General features: G+C 40.9%; 1 protein-coding gene across 5 annotated transcripts in view; it reads right to left on the bottom strand.

Moving 5' to 3' along the window:
• Fbxo47 (F-box protein 47) overlaps positions 1-16369 on the bottom strand; it is a 33773-nt gene that overhangs the window by 5285 nt on the left and 12119 nt on the right. For 4 of the 5 annotated variants that reach the window (XM_052758439.1, XM_052758441.1, XM_052758443.1 and 1 more), the window contains 5 exons: positions 12723-12800; positions 9205-9313; positions 6994-7170; positions 1676-1822; positions 109-251 (listed from right to left, as the gene is read on the bottom strand). In XM_052758439.1, coding sequence (XP_052614399.1) covers positions 109-251; positions 1676-1822; positions 6994-7170; positions 9205-9313; positions 12723-12800 — 654 coding nt within the window. The remainder of the gene's footprint in view (positions 1-108; positions 252-1675; positions 1823-6993; positions 7171-9204; positions 9314-12722; positions 12801-16369) is intronic. The other variant, XM_052758440.1, reaches the window with a different exon arrangement.

Genomic DNA, 16369 nt, shown 5'->3' with positions numbered 1-16369 from the left:
TGGACTATATAAACAAACCTGGGGCTTTGTAAGCACCAGGGAAGCAGCTCTATTGCTGGGTCAAGTGAATGCTAAATAACTTGCTAGAGAAAAATTTAGTTTACTTACCAAAGCCAAAAAGACTATGAGCCTCGCAAGCTCAATGGCCCGTCCGTTCACAGCTTTACTGGCCATGAAAGTGAAGCAGATGTTGTTCCCGCTCAGGATTAGGAGGCGTGCATTATTCTCCAGAAGCCACTCCCGGGGAACCACTTTTATTAAAGGAAGAACAGTATTTAATGAGAAATTACACAATTGCTGTAGTAAACATCTTTAGACACATCCAATATTATATTACTTTACTGGAAATGTAATTAGTGCCGAGGGAAATACTCAGAAACAATGTTTTAGATTTGTTCTTTCTTTTCTTTTTGAGACAGGGTTTTTCTGTGTATTCCTGGCTGTCTAGGAACTCACTCTATAGACTAGGCTGTCCTCAGAGATCCAACCAGAGACAGGGATCACCCCATGTCATGGTGCTTTACCACTGTGCTGATAGTTTAGTCAAAGTAGTTCTACACATACGTCAGCAGGCAAAGTGACATCATAAGTAAGGATAAAGGCCTTGTGAACGTCAGAGTAACTGTATTTACAGCAACAGGAGGCTTTCTTTTTATATAATCTTGAAGAATATGTATGTGTCTCTCTTGTAAAATGAGAGTAAGCAAACTCATTAAACTATGAAGTGACCTAAGAATATTATGTAAAACTGGGAACTGAATCCCTCCTGGGGAACTGCTGGCTACTGATGGATGCTACGGGAGCTGGAACCATTGTTTTCAATTGTGTGCCCACGGTGAGTCTACCAGGTTGCAAGGGACAGTTCTACACCCATGGTCTCGTGGACAGCTGTAGTCGGATGTTTCCTGTCCCGACCACCTGGTCCCAAATAAACACACAAAGACTTATTTAGTTACAAATTCTCAGCCAATAGCTCAGGCTTATTACTAACTAGCTCTTGTAACTTAACCCATTTCTATTAATCCATGTACTGCCCTGGGCTTGTGGCCTTTACCTCTACCCATTTTGAGTGTCCAACTTGCTCTCCATCTGGCTGGTGACTCCTGACTCCACCCTTCTCCTTCCCATCATCCTAAGTTTGGTCGCCCCGCCTATACTTCCTGCCTGGCTACTGGCCAATCAGTGTTTTATTAAACCAGTTCGAGTGACAAATCTTTACAGTGTACAAGAGGATTATTCCACAGCAAACATCCTGGTTAAACTTAGTGGGTCACAAAACAAAATAAAAAGACATGACAGAGAGAAAGTCTTATAGAGAGGAGGAGGGGAGTTTATAGGAGTGGGAGGGAGCTAAGAGAGGGTAAAGAGCAAGAGTAATCAGAATGCATTATATAAATGCATGAAATTGTCAAAGAACAAATTTAACTTAAAATATTGGAAATTGAAATAAACACATTCTTACACCACATGTATTTACATACTCCACATACATACGAGCACATACACAAAGCTAAAAATGTTTTGGAGCAATAACAAGACATACTTAAAACTACATATTGAGCAATTAGTGATTCCTAATACACTTTTTGTTACTTAGAGAATTGTCTGTATAACTTTATAGGTGTATTCTAACACTAAATTTCTATTACTCTATATTAGTAAACACACACTTTACCTGATAGCTCATCTACAAGACTGATAACATCATCTGCCGTCCACTCCTTGGTACTTGTGTCATAGAGTAACTTAATGGCATTAGCCAAACCTTTCAAACTGGATTCGTCTGTGGGTCCTTCTACCATTTCCTGCCAAATCACCTGCCCTGGATTGAAACAAAAAGTAGGCTATGACAGAACAGATGGTTTGTGATAAAGACTTCAGGATTTGTTTAGAATGGAAAGGATTATACAATCCCATTACTTATATAAGCTACAGTCATCATTAAAATATCAATTCTGGGGGGCTGGAGAGATGGCTCAGAGGTTAAGAGCACCGACTGCTCTTCCAGAGGTCCTGAGTTCAATTCCCAGCAACCACATGGTGGCTCACAACCATCTGTAATGAGATCTGGCACCCTTCTCTGTATACATAATAAATAAATAAATCTTAAAAAACAAAACAAAAAAAAATATCAATTCTGATATCATTATAAATTTGAGTTTCTCATTAACTGTGATGAAACACAGCAATAATATCTAAACCAAGTAACTAAAGTAGTTTGAACATGAAGAACAGTGCTTTTGTGACTCTCCCCTGAGGAGCTCGTACCCATGCTTTGGTAGGTCTTCCTTTCAACAATTCTTCTTTGAGAAGCCCACACCCATAAATTGCTGTTACTTTCTCCTAAGAAAGAGTTCTCTTAAGTCTCTGCTTAAGCTGGGCGGCGGTGCACGCCTTTAATCCCAGCACTTGGGAGGCGGATCTCTGTGAGTTCAGGCCAGCCTGGTCTCCAAAGCGAGTTCCAGGAAAGGCGCAAAACTACACAGAGAAACCCTGTCTCGAAAAACCAAAAAAATAAAAAAAAAAGTCTCTGCTTAAGCCTATATTAACATATTTTTTAAGTTAATTTTTTGTTACTAGGTATTATAATGTGGTGGTATTGTATTCCCCAAAATATTGTGTACCTTAATAAACTTATCTGGGGTCAGAGAACAGAAAAGCCACTAGATACTTAAGATAGGCAGTGGTAGCACACGCCTTTAATCCTAGCATTCCCAGAGGCAGAAGTCCATGTGTTCAAGGATACACCCAAGCATGGTGACTCACGCCTTTAATCTCAGAAAGTGAGCCTTTAATCCCAGGGAGTGGTGGTAGAAAGCATAAAGGTATATAAGGCGTGAGGATCAGAAACTTGAAGCATTTGGCTGGTTAAGCATTTGGCTGGTTCAGGCTTTCGATCAGCAGTTCAGCTGAGAGCCATTCGGATATGAGAACACAGAGGCTTCCAGTCTGAGGAAACAAGATCAGCTGAGAAGTTGGCCAGGTGAGGTTAGCTGTGGCTTGTTCTGTCTCTCTGACCATCCAGCATTTCACCCCAATAACTGGCCCCGGGTTTGATTTTATTAATAAAACTCTCTAAGATTCATGCTACATATTATAGCATTTTGTTTGTTTGTTTGTTTTTTGTTTTGTTTTGTTTTGGAGACAGGGTTTATCTGTGTAGCTTTGCACCTGTCCTGGATCTCACTTTGTAGCCCAGGCTGGCCTTGAACTCACAGAGATCCATCCACCTGGCTCTGCCTCCTGAGTGCTGGGATTAAAGGCATGTGCCACCACCGCTTGACGCAGGTTTTTTTTTTTTAGGTTTTGTTTTATATTATTTTATGAGTATGAATGTTTGCCTGCATATATGTCTATGCAACATGTGCATGCCTGGTGCCAGCGAAAGTCAGAAGAGAGTGCTGGATCCCCTGGGATGGGAGTTACAGATGGTTGTTAGTTACCATGTGGGTGTTGGGAACCAAACCTAGGCCTTCTGGAAGAGCAGTCAGTGTTCTTAACCACTGAGCCGTCTCTCCAGCCCTTTATATTAACATATCTTTAATAAGTCCTAACTCTCTTCATAAAAAGGACAGCGTTTCTATCTATTTATTATCTGTATTATCCTTTTCCTGTATGAATGTGCATGCATGTGGAAGCCAGGGTGTTATTCCTCAGGAATCATTTACTTTTTTATTTTTTTTATTATGATTTATTTTTGAGACAGAGTCCTTCACTGGGACCTAGGGCTCACTTATCAGACTAAGATGGCTGGCAGCCTGAGGGAAATGCCCATTGCTACATCCTCAGTGTTGGGATTACAAGTACAAGCCACTACACCCAGCTTTTTACCTGGGTGTTGGGGGTCAAAGTCAGCTCTCCATGTTTGCACAGCGAGCACATTACCCACTGAACTCTCCCTCAGCCTCAAAGAATAGTGCTTTTAGTACAGAGATGACACTACCCTGTAATACAGATCGGAATGTCAACTGCTATAATTTCACTAAAATCAAGTAAAATCTACTGGCATCCTTCTGGAAAGGAGCTTGCTTCTATTAGCATCTTTCAAACATTTGCATCACAACAGAGCAGCTCAGTCACTTTCTATTTGTTTATTGCCAGTCTTCTCTGTGGCTTATACACAACAACATTTTAATTTCAAAGTAAAACTCCTGGCTGCTAGCCAATATGCATTAAAACTGGTTATGTACTGATAAGAGTGGAATAAGGAAATGTAAGATATTTTTAACATTAATCCAAGCACAACCTGGGTAACAAGCTTTTTAAAAAGTCAGATTATGAATCTGAAAACCTAAAACTAAGTAAATCATCAGTTCGGGCCTCTGTTTTGTTTCTCAGCATCGTCAGTTCCCTCCAGCAGCAAACATAACCTCAAGTTATATTCATGTTTAAGATGGGAAAGCAGCACTTTTAGGTAAATAAGAGATGACAGGAGCCAGGCAGTAGTGGTCCATGCCTTTAATCCCAAGATTTAGGAGGAAGAAGCAGGCAGACATCTGTGAGTTCAAGGCCAGCCTGGTCTCCAGAGCAGTTCCAGGACAGCAAGGGCTACAAAGAAACCCTGTCTCAAAAAGTGAGAGAGAGAGAGAGAGAGAGAGAGAGAGAGAGAGAGAGAGAGAGAGAGAGAGAGAGAGAGAGAGAGAGAGAGAGAGAGAGAGAGAACAGGAATATACCTGGTTCTGACTCAGAGCAGAACAATTTCTGTCTTGAAGCTCAGGGTATGCACAAGTTAATGCAGTATGTTTTTGAAACTGTGAAAGCACACTCTAAACACTAGCAATGATGGACCTGAGTAAAGACAAAAGGCCTTCCTTGGACCTTCACATGGCTCAGTGGATAAAGGTGTAAAGGTGCTTGCTGTCAACATGGTTGCTGCAGGCCGCAGGAATATATCATAAGAACTCAGCTGGTTATGGCAAAGTCACTACCTGGAGGAATCAGGGAATTCCTCCAGAGGAAGCCAAATCCCAAGGAGTTTTTGGTGTTACTTGGCTTGTTATATATCAGCTGTCTTCTGTTATGAAAATCATGTGTGCCTTCATAGTTTTTCCAATTGGCTTTCCCCTAAGAAGGACTAACAGTGTAGAATGATCACTCTCTGGACATACACATTCCAGGTATTTGGAGAACTGCCTCAGGAAAGGCTTTCTCTGGAATCAAATTATCTCCCTTAGTCACTTTCAAGGACTACAGGAAACACCACCCAGGTGGGCGCCCAACTTCCGAGGACTAACAATGGTAACAGCCCACATGCAAGTCTCCTGACTTACGGTAAATTCCACAAGGAGACACCGCCTAGGAGAGGTGGACATTAAGTAATAGCTTTACACAACTTAGCTCGGACCCTCCCTTTATATACTGGGACTTCCAGGGCACAGGGCGGAGAAGAGAAAAAAGAATGGAAGAACTAGATGGGTAAGAACTTGAGAGGAACAAACTGAGATGGGGAAGAACTAGATTGAAGGGCTAGAAGACAGTACTAGAGGAACAAGATGGAAGCTGAGCAAGAGCAAGATGGGGAAAAACAAGATGAGGAAAAGCCAGATGAGAGAGAAGGAGATGGGAGAGGAGCTAATAGGGGAAAGAACTAGATAGATGAGAACCTAGAAGGGACAGAACTAGATGAAGGAATTAAGATAGAACCTAGAGGGGACAGTAGATAAATATAGAGAGAAATCAGGCAAGAAAGGAGCTAGACATGAGAGCAGAATAGAAGCTGTGCACAGAGAACTATCACAGAATAATAAAGTGTATGAACTAAGGAGTTTGGTGTACATAGATTCATTTCTTTTCATCAAAGATTAATTATCAGCTGGTTGTAGATTCTTCCTGGACCCTGGGAGGGGACTATCGAGGGGCTGGACCCCCATAGTCCCCGTTACATGGTGACCTGAAGTCCATCCCAGAACCCCACAGTATACAGTGAGAAGTAGTTCCTGTAAATTGTCCTATGACTTCCACAGACATGCCACAGACATGCCACATTACACACATGCACATACACACACATAAAATAAATAAATAAATAGATGGTATTTATTTATTTTTGAGACAAAGTCTTACTGTGGTGGTTTGAAAGGTATAGCCCCCAGAGACTAATGTGTTGTTTGAATGCCCATAGGTAGTGGCACTATTAAGAGGTGTGGCCATGTTGGAGGAAGCATGTCACTGTGGAGGCAGGCTTTGAGGTCTTATATGCTCAAGCTATGCCCATGTGTGACACAGTTCACTTCCTGCTGCCTGAGGATCAAGATGTAGAACTCTCAGCTCCTTCTCCAGCACTGTCTCTGCCTGCATGCCACCTGCCATGATAATGGACTAAACCTCTGAAACTGTAAGCCAGCCCCAGTTACATGTTTTCCTTTATAAGAGTTGCCATGGTCACAGTGTCTCTTCACAGCTAAAGAACCCTAACTAAGACACTTACTATATATCTCTGACAGTCTGAAACTCTATGTATCAGAATACAGTCCAAGAACGGAGTCATGTAAGGAGAATTCTGAGTACTTGTGAGAAAACTCCAAGAAAACAAGCCAAGTGTCTCAGTTTCTTCAAAATCATGAAATTTTGAATTGAATGTGTTTTCATGCTCTTCCCAGGTGTAACAGACAGGAGTGAGTTTATTTCAGATTATTATTACAATTAACAATAGTTATTTGCTTATATGCCTCTATGAAAAACATGTTTTTGCCATGTGTGGCTTGCCCTTGTGATTGGACACTTTACTCATGTGACTCTTTTTTTTTTTTTTTTTTTTTTTTTTTTTTTTTGAGACAGGGTTTCTCTGTGTAGCCCTGGATGTCCTGGAACTCACTTTGTAGACCAGGCTAGCCTCGAACTCACAGAGATCCACCTGCCTCTGCCTCCCAAGTGCTGGGATTAAAGGCGAGCACCACCACCTCCTGGCAGTAAGGTTTTTAAAAAGCTTTCCTAAAGCAAAAGTAATTAACCAGGTATATAACACACATCCCTCAAAAAAGAAATGGTGCTTACCATCTTGAGGAGCTGTTGGTCCAAAGATAATATATAGCAATCTTGCCTGATTCACCATTGGCCATGGTTTTAATATTCGAGTCAACCAAAATGCAGAATCACTTCGTTGTGTCCAGTGATCAAGTAGGACATTCCTACAGAACAGTCTAATCCTTAACTCTAGTTTTCGGGAACTTCCTATAAAGAAAAGGTTGTAAATAATTTTTCTAGAAAGGTAAGTTGCATACTGGATAATGATCAGAGCCAGGTATTAACCACCATGGTTAAAGAGAGATCATAAACTGAGTGTATAAACAGGAAGTCACCAGGAAGTAGAAGGTGCCCTAACTTTGTAGTTTGACTATCTTCTGTGCTTATTTTCCTTATTTAGCTTTGGTAATTTGAATAATGGGTAAGTTAAATCCATGCTCAGTTTTATCAGAATCTTATGTAGTTTTAGATTTACATATTTAGACAGGGTCTCATGTATCCCAGACTGGCCTTGAACTCATTTTGTGGTTAATACTAAACTTCAGATCTTCCTGCTTTCACCTCCTCAATGCTGGGGTTACAGGTGTGTTACTGCACCCAATGTATGTGGTGGCAGGTACGAAATGCATCTTCAGCCAGATTTTGGATTTAAAAGGAAATAAATATATTTTTGGTTGTGAGCCTAGCCTTTAATGGCTGAGCCATCTCTCCAGCCTGGAAATGAATATAAAGACCAGACATACATTATCCACATACTTTGTACTGAAAGTGGTACTCCACTTTCTTCCACACAATTTTTAAGAGTTATGATTTATTTATATTTTTGGATTAATAATTTTTCAATTGTATTTATTTTTATTTTATGTGTATAGGTGTTTTGACTCATATATGTCTGTGTACTACATGTGTGCAGTTTTAAAAAATTATTACATTTTTAAATTTTGTGTGTGCCTACATGTATGTGTGTATATGTGCCATAGCATGCATGTGGAAGTCAGTTCTCTGCCCCCCCCACCATGTGAATCCTAGGGAACTCAGATTCAAGCACCTTTATCTGCCAAGTAAACAGCCACAATTTTAGCTTTTTTGTGACTGGTTCTGATGTAGCCCAAAATGGCTACAAATTCTGTATATAGCTGAGACTAGACTGGAACTTCTAATCTTCTTGCCTTCTCTTCTAAGTGCTGAGATCAGAGGTATGAGCTAGGCCTGATTTTCTTAAGTTTATTTAATTAATTACTTATCTTTCAAACAGGGTTTTGTGTTTCCCAGGCTGGCCTTGGACTCAGTATATAGCTAAGGATAACTCTGAGCCTCTGATCCGCCTGGTTCCAACTCCAAAGTGCTGGGATGACAGGCATGAGTCACCCTATCAGTTTTATTCAATGTTGGGGCATCCTAGGAAAGTATTCTACCACCATCTAAACTACATCTCCAGACCCCAAATTGAGTCTTAAAGCATGAGACAGAAAGAAAGTATTTAAGAAAAATGAGAAAATGAAAAAGGTTCCCAGAGGATACTACAATTGCATAAAGGGCATTGGAGACACAGTGAGTAGAAAGAACAATATGCTCAAGTCTAGCTAAACCAGTGGACAGTAAGTTTGATTATTTTTGAGACAGATTCTCTCGATGCAGCCCTGGCTTTTCTGGAACTCAGTATGTAGACCAGCCTGGCCTCAAACTCACAGAGCTTCATTGACTCTGCCTCCCTGAGTTCCGGGATTAAAGGTGTGCTGCTGCACCACCACCACCACCACCACCACCACCACCACCACCACCACCACCACCACCACTGCCCAGCTCATCACTTTTTTTTTTATAGTGAAATGTTTCAAGTTGACACAAAAGTAAAAATACAGTAACAAATACAGTATGCAAATCAAGTTTAGTCAAAGCTTTACATCTTTCTATGCTTGTTTCAGGGTTTTTAAAATAAGTATTACAAATGTTGAATTTTTAGTTTACCAATTCCAATCACTTTCCCCAGAAGAATCACCATCTTGGATTTGGGGTCTGTCCTTGTCCCTTCTATGTTAGTCAGGCTTCTCCAGAGAAACTACCAACGGGAAGCAGATCATGTCCACATGGTATCCTAGTTTCTGTGGTGCTGGGATGGAACCCACTACCAAGCGAGCTACATCCCGGCCCCTCCACAACTTGTTTTACGTATACTTTTCAACTCTACCTCTTCATAACATTTCACCTCTATACTATTATCTTTGAAATGAAGCTCTTTACCTGGTTTGTTACAGACAACAGTCTGCATCTTACGGGAGAGATTAGTCAACTCACATAAGTAGTTATAAACACGATGGCACTCAAGTTCATCCCAACCCGCTGTTAAGGTCTGAGGAAAACAGAAGAAACATTTGCACAAGTTCAGACACAAATTGGAAGGGTAAGCCACGACTTCCTAATAAAAATAGGCTGTTTGCAGTACATGATCTAGGTGATGTGCAATTTTTACCCTCACTTCACAAGAAATCTATATAATCACAACCTAGAAATTCTCCAAAATCTTGCTTCTTTTTTGTTAGGAAGAAAGGTGTTTTTGTAGTTTTTTTAAAAATAATTTATTTATTTAAAAAAAATTTATTTATTTTTATTTCATGTGCATTGGTGTTTTATATGTATGTCTGTGTGAGGGTGTCGGGTCCTAGTGAGCTGCCATGTGGGTGCTGGGAATTGAACCTGGGTCCTCTGGAAGAGTAGTCAGTGTTCTTAACCACTGAGACATCTCTCTTGCCCCCCACCACATTTTTTTTATTTTGTTTTTATTATTTTTTTGTTTTGTTTTTGCTTTTTTTTTTTTTCAAGACACGGTTTCTCTATGTAGTCCTGGCTGTCCTGGAACTCACTATGTAGACCAGGCTGGCCTCAAACTCAGGGATCTGCCTGCCTCTCCTAGTTTGTGTGCCACCAACACTCAGCAAATTTTAAGGTTTTTATAAATTTATTTTGATTTTTGAGTATATGTCTCTGTAAGGTTATGCCACATGAGTGAAGGTGCTTGTGGAAGCCAGGAGAGTTGTGGCTACAGACAATTGTGAGCTGCCCTGATATGGTGCTAGGAACCAAACTTTGGTGTTCTGCAAGAGCATCAAGTCTTCTTAGCTGATGAACCACCTCTACAGCCTTCTCAGTTTGGACCTCACTCACTACTGTACTATGAGTGATCTCAAACCCAAGATCTGCCTGCAGCAAGTCTAAGTAATGGAACTCTAGTCCTGGTTTTGTGACTCAGCTTTTTTTTTTCTTTTTTTCTTTTTTTTTGGTTTTTCGAGACAGGGTTTCTCTGTGTAGCTTTGCGCCTCTCCTGGAACTCACTTGGTAGCCCAGGCTGGCCTCGAACTCACAGAGATCCGCCTGGCTCTGCCTCCCGAGTGCTGGGATTAAAGGCGTGCGCCACCACCGCCCGGCTGTGACTCAGCTTTTAAACTTAAATCAAACTAAATTAAACCAATGATTAATTTATTTTTGTGTATATGTGTGTATGAGAGAGTGTATGTGACCACAGAGGACACACACATAAGGGGATGTTGGGTGTACCCTTCTACATGCTCCTATTCCTTTGGGACACTCTCTCACCAAATTTAGAACTTATAGTTTTTGGCTATGCTGGCAGCCAGTAAGCCCCTTGGATGGGATCAGAGGTCACCATGGCAATGGAAACCTTTTACTCAGGTGCTGAGGATTTGAATTTAGGTCTTCAGACTTAACATATCAAGTACTCTTACCTACTGGACCATCTTTCAGCCTCTGTGGCTTAGTTTTACAGTAGACTGTCTAAGACTTTTACACTTGTCATTTTGATATTGTTTACAAATGATAATGATCTCATTTTAATGTGATAATTGATTATAACTTGTTTATTTTTAAATAAATGAAAAAAGACAAAATTTAATAACTGTCTTGAATATATAAAAATGTACAAACATATAAAAAGGAGATTTAAGTAGCATACAATTATATAAATTCATTAATCATGTAGTTTATTTATTTATTTTTCAGACAAGGTCTCACTTTGCAACTCTGGCTGGACTAGAAGTCATTAGGTAGACCAGGCTGGCCTCTGCCTCTGCCTCCAGAGCACTGGGATTAAAGGAGTGTGCCACCACTCTTAGCCCCCCATATAAATCCTTAAAATAATTAACTGGATTTCAGTGGTTTAAAAAAATAATCTTCTGAGACAGTGAGGTGGCTCATTAGGTAAAGGTGCGACACCCAACCCACAGGGTGGATGGAGCACCAGCTCTTATGTTGTCACTTGGACATTGTGACACAAATACAAATTAAAAAATTTTTTTATTTATTTTATTTTATGTGTATAAATGTTTTGCTTGCATATATGTATGTGTACCATGTGTGTGCTTGATCCCCAAGAAGGTCAGAAGAGGGCTGTAGGACCTCCTACAACTGGAGTTTGGATGGGTATGAGTCACTATATGCATGCTGGGAATTGAACCTGGGTCCTCTGCAAGTGCAGTCAGTGCCCACAACCACTGAGTATCTCTCCAGACCTACACACATTTTAAAAAAATTACTCTTCAATCCCAGCACCCCACAATTTAACTTTATTCCTTCTAGAATGAGAGAAATTGCTAAGCAGTGATTATTTCTGGTGAAAAGAAATCAGTAGATGGGAGATAGGCCTGGGAGGGAGACTTTTTACTTTATATATTTTGTTCCTTTTGAATTTTACATGAATGCATATCTTAATACTTAATCCAAAGATAGGAAGTACAAAACAAATGGAAAAAAGTAAAAAATCTGTTTTGGAAGACTGTTAGTAGGAAGTCCTAGAGTCTGGGTACATAAGAGCTGGTAGCTGGGAGGCTGGGAAACAGCATATGATTCTCAGGTACAGTCCTGAGGAATGTGGTAAGAGCCTAAGGTAGTTATAAGTTTTAAATTAGATAATTCATGAAGACTGCTTAGGACAGTGTCTGGCACATATATAAGGCTTAATAAATGACACTTTTCATTTTTCTCTTTATAAGAGATTAGTAGATATTCTTGACATAATAAATTGATTTCTAAAGTCACATTTCAGGAAATTAGTCCATAAATTTAAACTGAAAATATCATAAAAAAGCCAAGTGTAGGGGCTGGAGTGATGGCTCAGTGGTTAAGAGCACCAACTGCTCTACCAGAGGACCCAGGTTTAATCCCAGCACCCTGTCTGTAACTCCAAGATCTGACACCCTCACACAGACATACATATAGGTAAAACACCAATGCACATAAAATAAAGATAAACAAATTCTTTTAAAAAAGCCAGGTGTAGTGGTGCACTCCTTTATTCCTAGCACTTGGGAAGCAGAGGCAGCAAATCTCTGTGAGCTGGAGACCATCTTGGTTTACATAGTGAGTTCCAAGACAGCCATGGCTACATAGTGAGACCTGGACTCATAAAATAAAATAAAATAAAATTATAAACCCATGCACACATATACTACCTTTAGTCTTTTAAGTTGGCTAAGGGCTTGGGTTGCAGCTCTGAGACAGAGTGCTTACCTAGTATGCCTAAGGATCTAGGTTCAATCCCTAGCTCACAAAAAACAAACAAAATTTAAGTACCTTTATATAGAGTAAATAAATGCTAAGCATTTCTCACCAGTTAGAAAACCAAACATATTCTTAAACAAATTTTTACAGCGTTATTTTGCTTTACAATTACTAGAGTGTCTATTAATGTACACAGGAATTCCATATTCTACTTGTTAACATTCAAAATCATTCATTAAACAATGTACCTGTAAAAACATCCCATAACATGGTAATCCTACACATTGCAAAGGAGCCGAACAGCCATTGAATTTAAAACAGGAAACCTGTAGAGAGAGCAACTGTTAGTGGATCTATAAAATAACTTGATATTCAGGTTTACTGGAGATAGCTTGTTGCTGCTGTTGTTGTTGTTGTTGTTTTGAGACAGGGTTTCTCTTTGTAGCTCTGACTGTCCAGGCCTGCCTCTACCTCCTTCTGCTGAGATTAAAGGCATGCACTACTATGCCTGGCTACTGGAGACATCTTGAGACAGGGTCTAGCTCTCATTAAAGAAACTCTGCAACAGAGACCATTGCAGAAAATCTGAACAGATCAAAATGCAGAGGAACAAGTGATTCTGTGGTGCCCAGCCCCACCTGATACATCTCCAACACAAGAGATCATGTAGGAAGAAGGGATGGAAAGTCTGTGAGAGTCAGGGGAACAGGAAGTCTGCTGTGAGAGTGTGTTTCCTAGAAATACTAGGAAAACTATACCCATGAAGTCATGAAATCATCAGCATGGCTGCCTAAATGAGACCTGAACAAGGAAGACACTAATAGACACGCTGACATGGAAGGGGGAAATCTCTTGGGGCCCCAAACCTAGACAAAAAGGGCAACTAAGGAATGCTGAGAGCAGGAGAACTAGTCTTCCCCAGGGAAGAGGCACCAAACTGGTTATCCAATAACAAGTAGTCAGCCCTGAAACAATGTCTATACAAATAACAGTATATGGACTGAGCAGGCTGTATTTATATATTTAGGAGTGTGTGTGTGTGTGTGTGTGTGTGTGTGTGTGTGTGTATAACAGAGGAAAAAGAAGGCATGAATTTGAGATAAAGAAGGGGGTATATATGAAGGGTTGGGAGAAAAAAGGGAGAAATGACATTATATTTTAATTTAAAAAATTATTAATAAAAAATTAGTGTTGGGCATGGTGGGCACACCTCTGATCCCAGCTCTTGTGAGGCAGAGGCAGGCAGAATCCCCAACATCCATGTAAAAACAGCTGAGTGTGGTAAGGTGAGCCTGTAACCGCAGTGCTGGGGATGGGTTTGGAGAGGGACAGGTGGATCTCCAGGGCTCTCAGGTCTGCCAGACTAGCTGAAACAGCAAGCTGGAGCTCCTTATGTCTCTAAAACATAAGGTGAAGCCAAGTGTGGTTGCGCACACCTTTAATCCCAGCATTCAAGATGCAGAGACAGCCTGACCTCCATGAGTTTGAGGCTAGCCTGGTCTACATAGAGTTCCAGATTCCCTAAGACTACATAAAAAGACCCTGTCTCAGATATCAAAAACCCAAACCAAAAACCAAAACCCAAAACCCAAAGAAAAAAAGAAAAACTCCCCTCCCAAAACAATAAAGAAACATTAAGTGGAGAGGCTGGAGGGATGGCTCGGCAGATTACAGCACCTGCTGCTCTTGTAGAGGACCTGTGTTAAGATCCCAGAACCCACACGATGACTCAACCATTCATAAGCTCCAGTTCCAGGGGAACCTATGCCTTCTTCTGACTTCTGCACTCACTAGGCATGTGCACAGTACACATATATACACTCAGGCAAACTATTCATAGTAGAGGGCTAGGTTTGGTGGCACACACCTTTAATCCTAGCACTTGGGAGGCAGAGGCAGGTGGATCTCTGTGTTTGAGGCCAGTCTCAGTAACAACAACAAATACGTAGGGAAGTTTTCTGACGTCAGCTTGTGGCCATGATATGCACATATAGGTACGCACGCACATGCACACACATACAATTTCAGCCTAAGGGTATAACTCAGTTATAGTTATATAGCATACAAGAGGCCCAAGTTTCATCCCCAGCACAGCAAAACAAAATAAAAATCTCAAATCTTTATTGTTTAGTATACTTACATAAAAAGATTTTAACACTTAGAAATTATTTCATTTTAATAAAATACCTAAATCATTATTATTTTTATCTTTTGAATCTCATTAGCATTTAAAGGAAAACCACCCAGGGCAGGCAAGCTATAAATCTCAGCAGCTGAGGAGGAGAATGGAGGAGAGAATGAAGAAAGGCCATGCCATTTAAGCTGGCACAGAGGTCTGCCACATGCAGACAAACAAATGGAGGGGAGCCAGCTTTAGAGAAAAAAAGGGGGAGCCCACGGGATCCGAAAAAGCCTGCTGAGGCTGTGGGAGAAAGACAGAAGAGGAAAAGCTGCACCGTTCTGACTCCTCAGCCAACTCCATGGTGGCTCATAAGGACTGCTTTGTTTTATTTTTGAGACAAGGTCTTGAACTGGTTACACAGCAGAGATGACCTTGATTTCCTGATCCTCAGCCTCTGCCTCCTGATTGCTGGGATTGCAGGTCTGTGCCACCACATCCAGCTTTTTGTTTTTGTTTTTTTGAGGCAGGGCCACCTATCTCAAGATGATCTGGAACTCACTATGTAGCTGAGGAGTATGACCTTGAATTTCTGATGCTTCTGCCTCAGTCTCCCTAGTGTTTGGATTACAGGCCTGTGCCCCTGTGCTGTTTTAAGAGGTGCTAGGGAACAAATCATAAGCAGACAATCTATTAACTGAGCTACAGCCCCAGCCCCTAAGTCACCACTTTTATGTTGTTGTTTTGTTTTTGAGACAGGGTTTCTCTGTGCAGCCCTAGCTGTCCTAGAATTTGCTCTGGAGACCAGGCTGGCCTCGAACTCACTCACAGAGACCCACCAGCTCTGGTGTACACCACCACCCAGCCTCTAAGTCACCATTTGAAACAACTTTGGCAGCTGTGAGAGCGACGGCTCAGCAGGTAAAGTGCTTGTGTCACAAACGTGGGGACCGAATTCAATCCTGGAACCCATGTGAAAAAGAGGACTGCCAACCGGGTGGTGGAGGCTCATGACTTTAATCCCAGCACTCGGGAGGCAGAGGCAGGAGGATCTCTGTGAGTTCAAGGACAGCCTGGTCTGCAAAGCAAGGTCCAGGACAGCCAGAACTGCTACACAGAGAAATCCTGTCTCAAAAAAAAAAATCCCCCTTCAAAAAAAGGAAGTAGAGGTGTGCACCTTGGTATACACACTCTGCCACAAATAAAAATAAATATTACAAAAAAACCACTAACTACCTTATTATTCTTGTATAGTATAAAATATATTGTAATTTATTGATTTTGGATTTTCGAGACAGGGTTTCTCTGTGTATCCCTGGCTGTCCTGGAACTTGCTTCGTAGATCAGGCTGGCCTCGAACTCAGAGATCTGCCTGCCTCTGCCTCCCAAGTACTGGGATTAAAGACGTGTGCCACCACTGCCCAGCTTTATTTTGAATTATCTGTATGTGTGCAGGTATGTGTGGGTGCCTGCAGAGACCAAAGGTGTGTGATCACCTACAGGTGGAGTTACAGAAGGTTATGAGTCATCCCACTAAGGTACTGGGAATCAAAGCTGGGTCCTCTGCAAGAATATTATGTACTCTTAACCACTGAGCCATCTCTTCATATATTTTTCCTAAATGCATATAACGATGATAAGCTTTAATTAATTAATTAATTTATTTTTTTAAAAGATTTCTTTATTTATTATGTATACAGTGTTCTGCCTGCACATATCCCTGCAGGCCAGAAGAGGGCACCAGATCTCATTACAGATGGTTGTAAGCCACCATGT

This window comes from Peromyscus californicus, unplaced genomic scaffold (assembly GCF_007827085.1).
Source record: "Peromyscus californicus insignis strain IS unplaced genomic scaffold, ASM782708v3 Scaffold_3__1_contigs__length_106647218, whole genome shotgun sequence".
Taxonomy (NCBI): Eukaryota; Metazoa; Chordata; class Mammalia; order Rodentia; family Cricetidae; genus Peromyscus; species Peromyscus californicus.
Note: the sequence above shows the minus strand (reverse complement) of the source record. Positions and strands in the feature narration are given on the sequence as shown.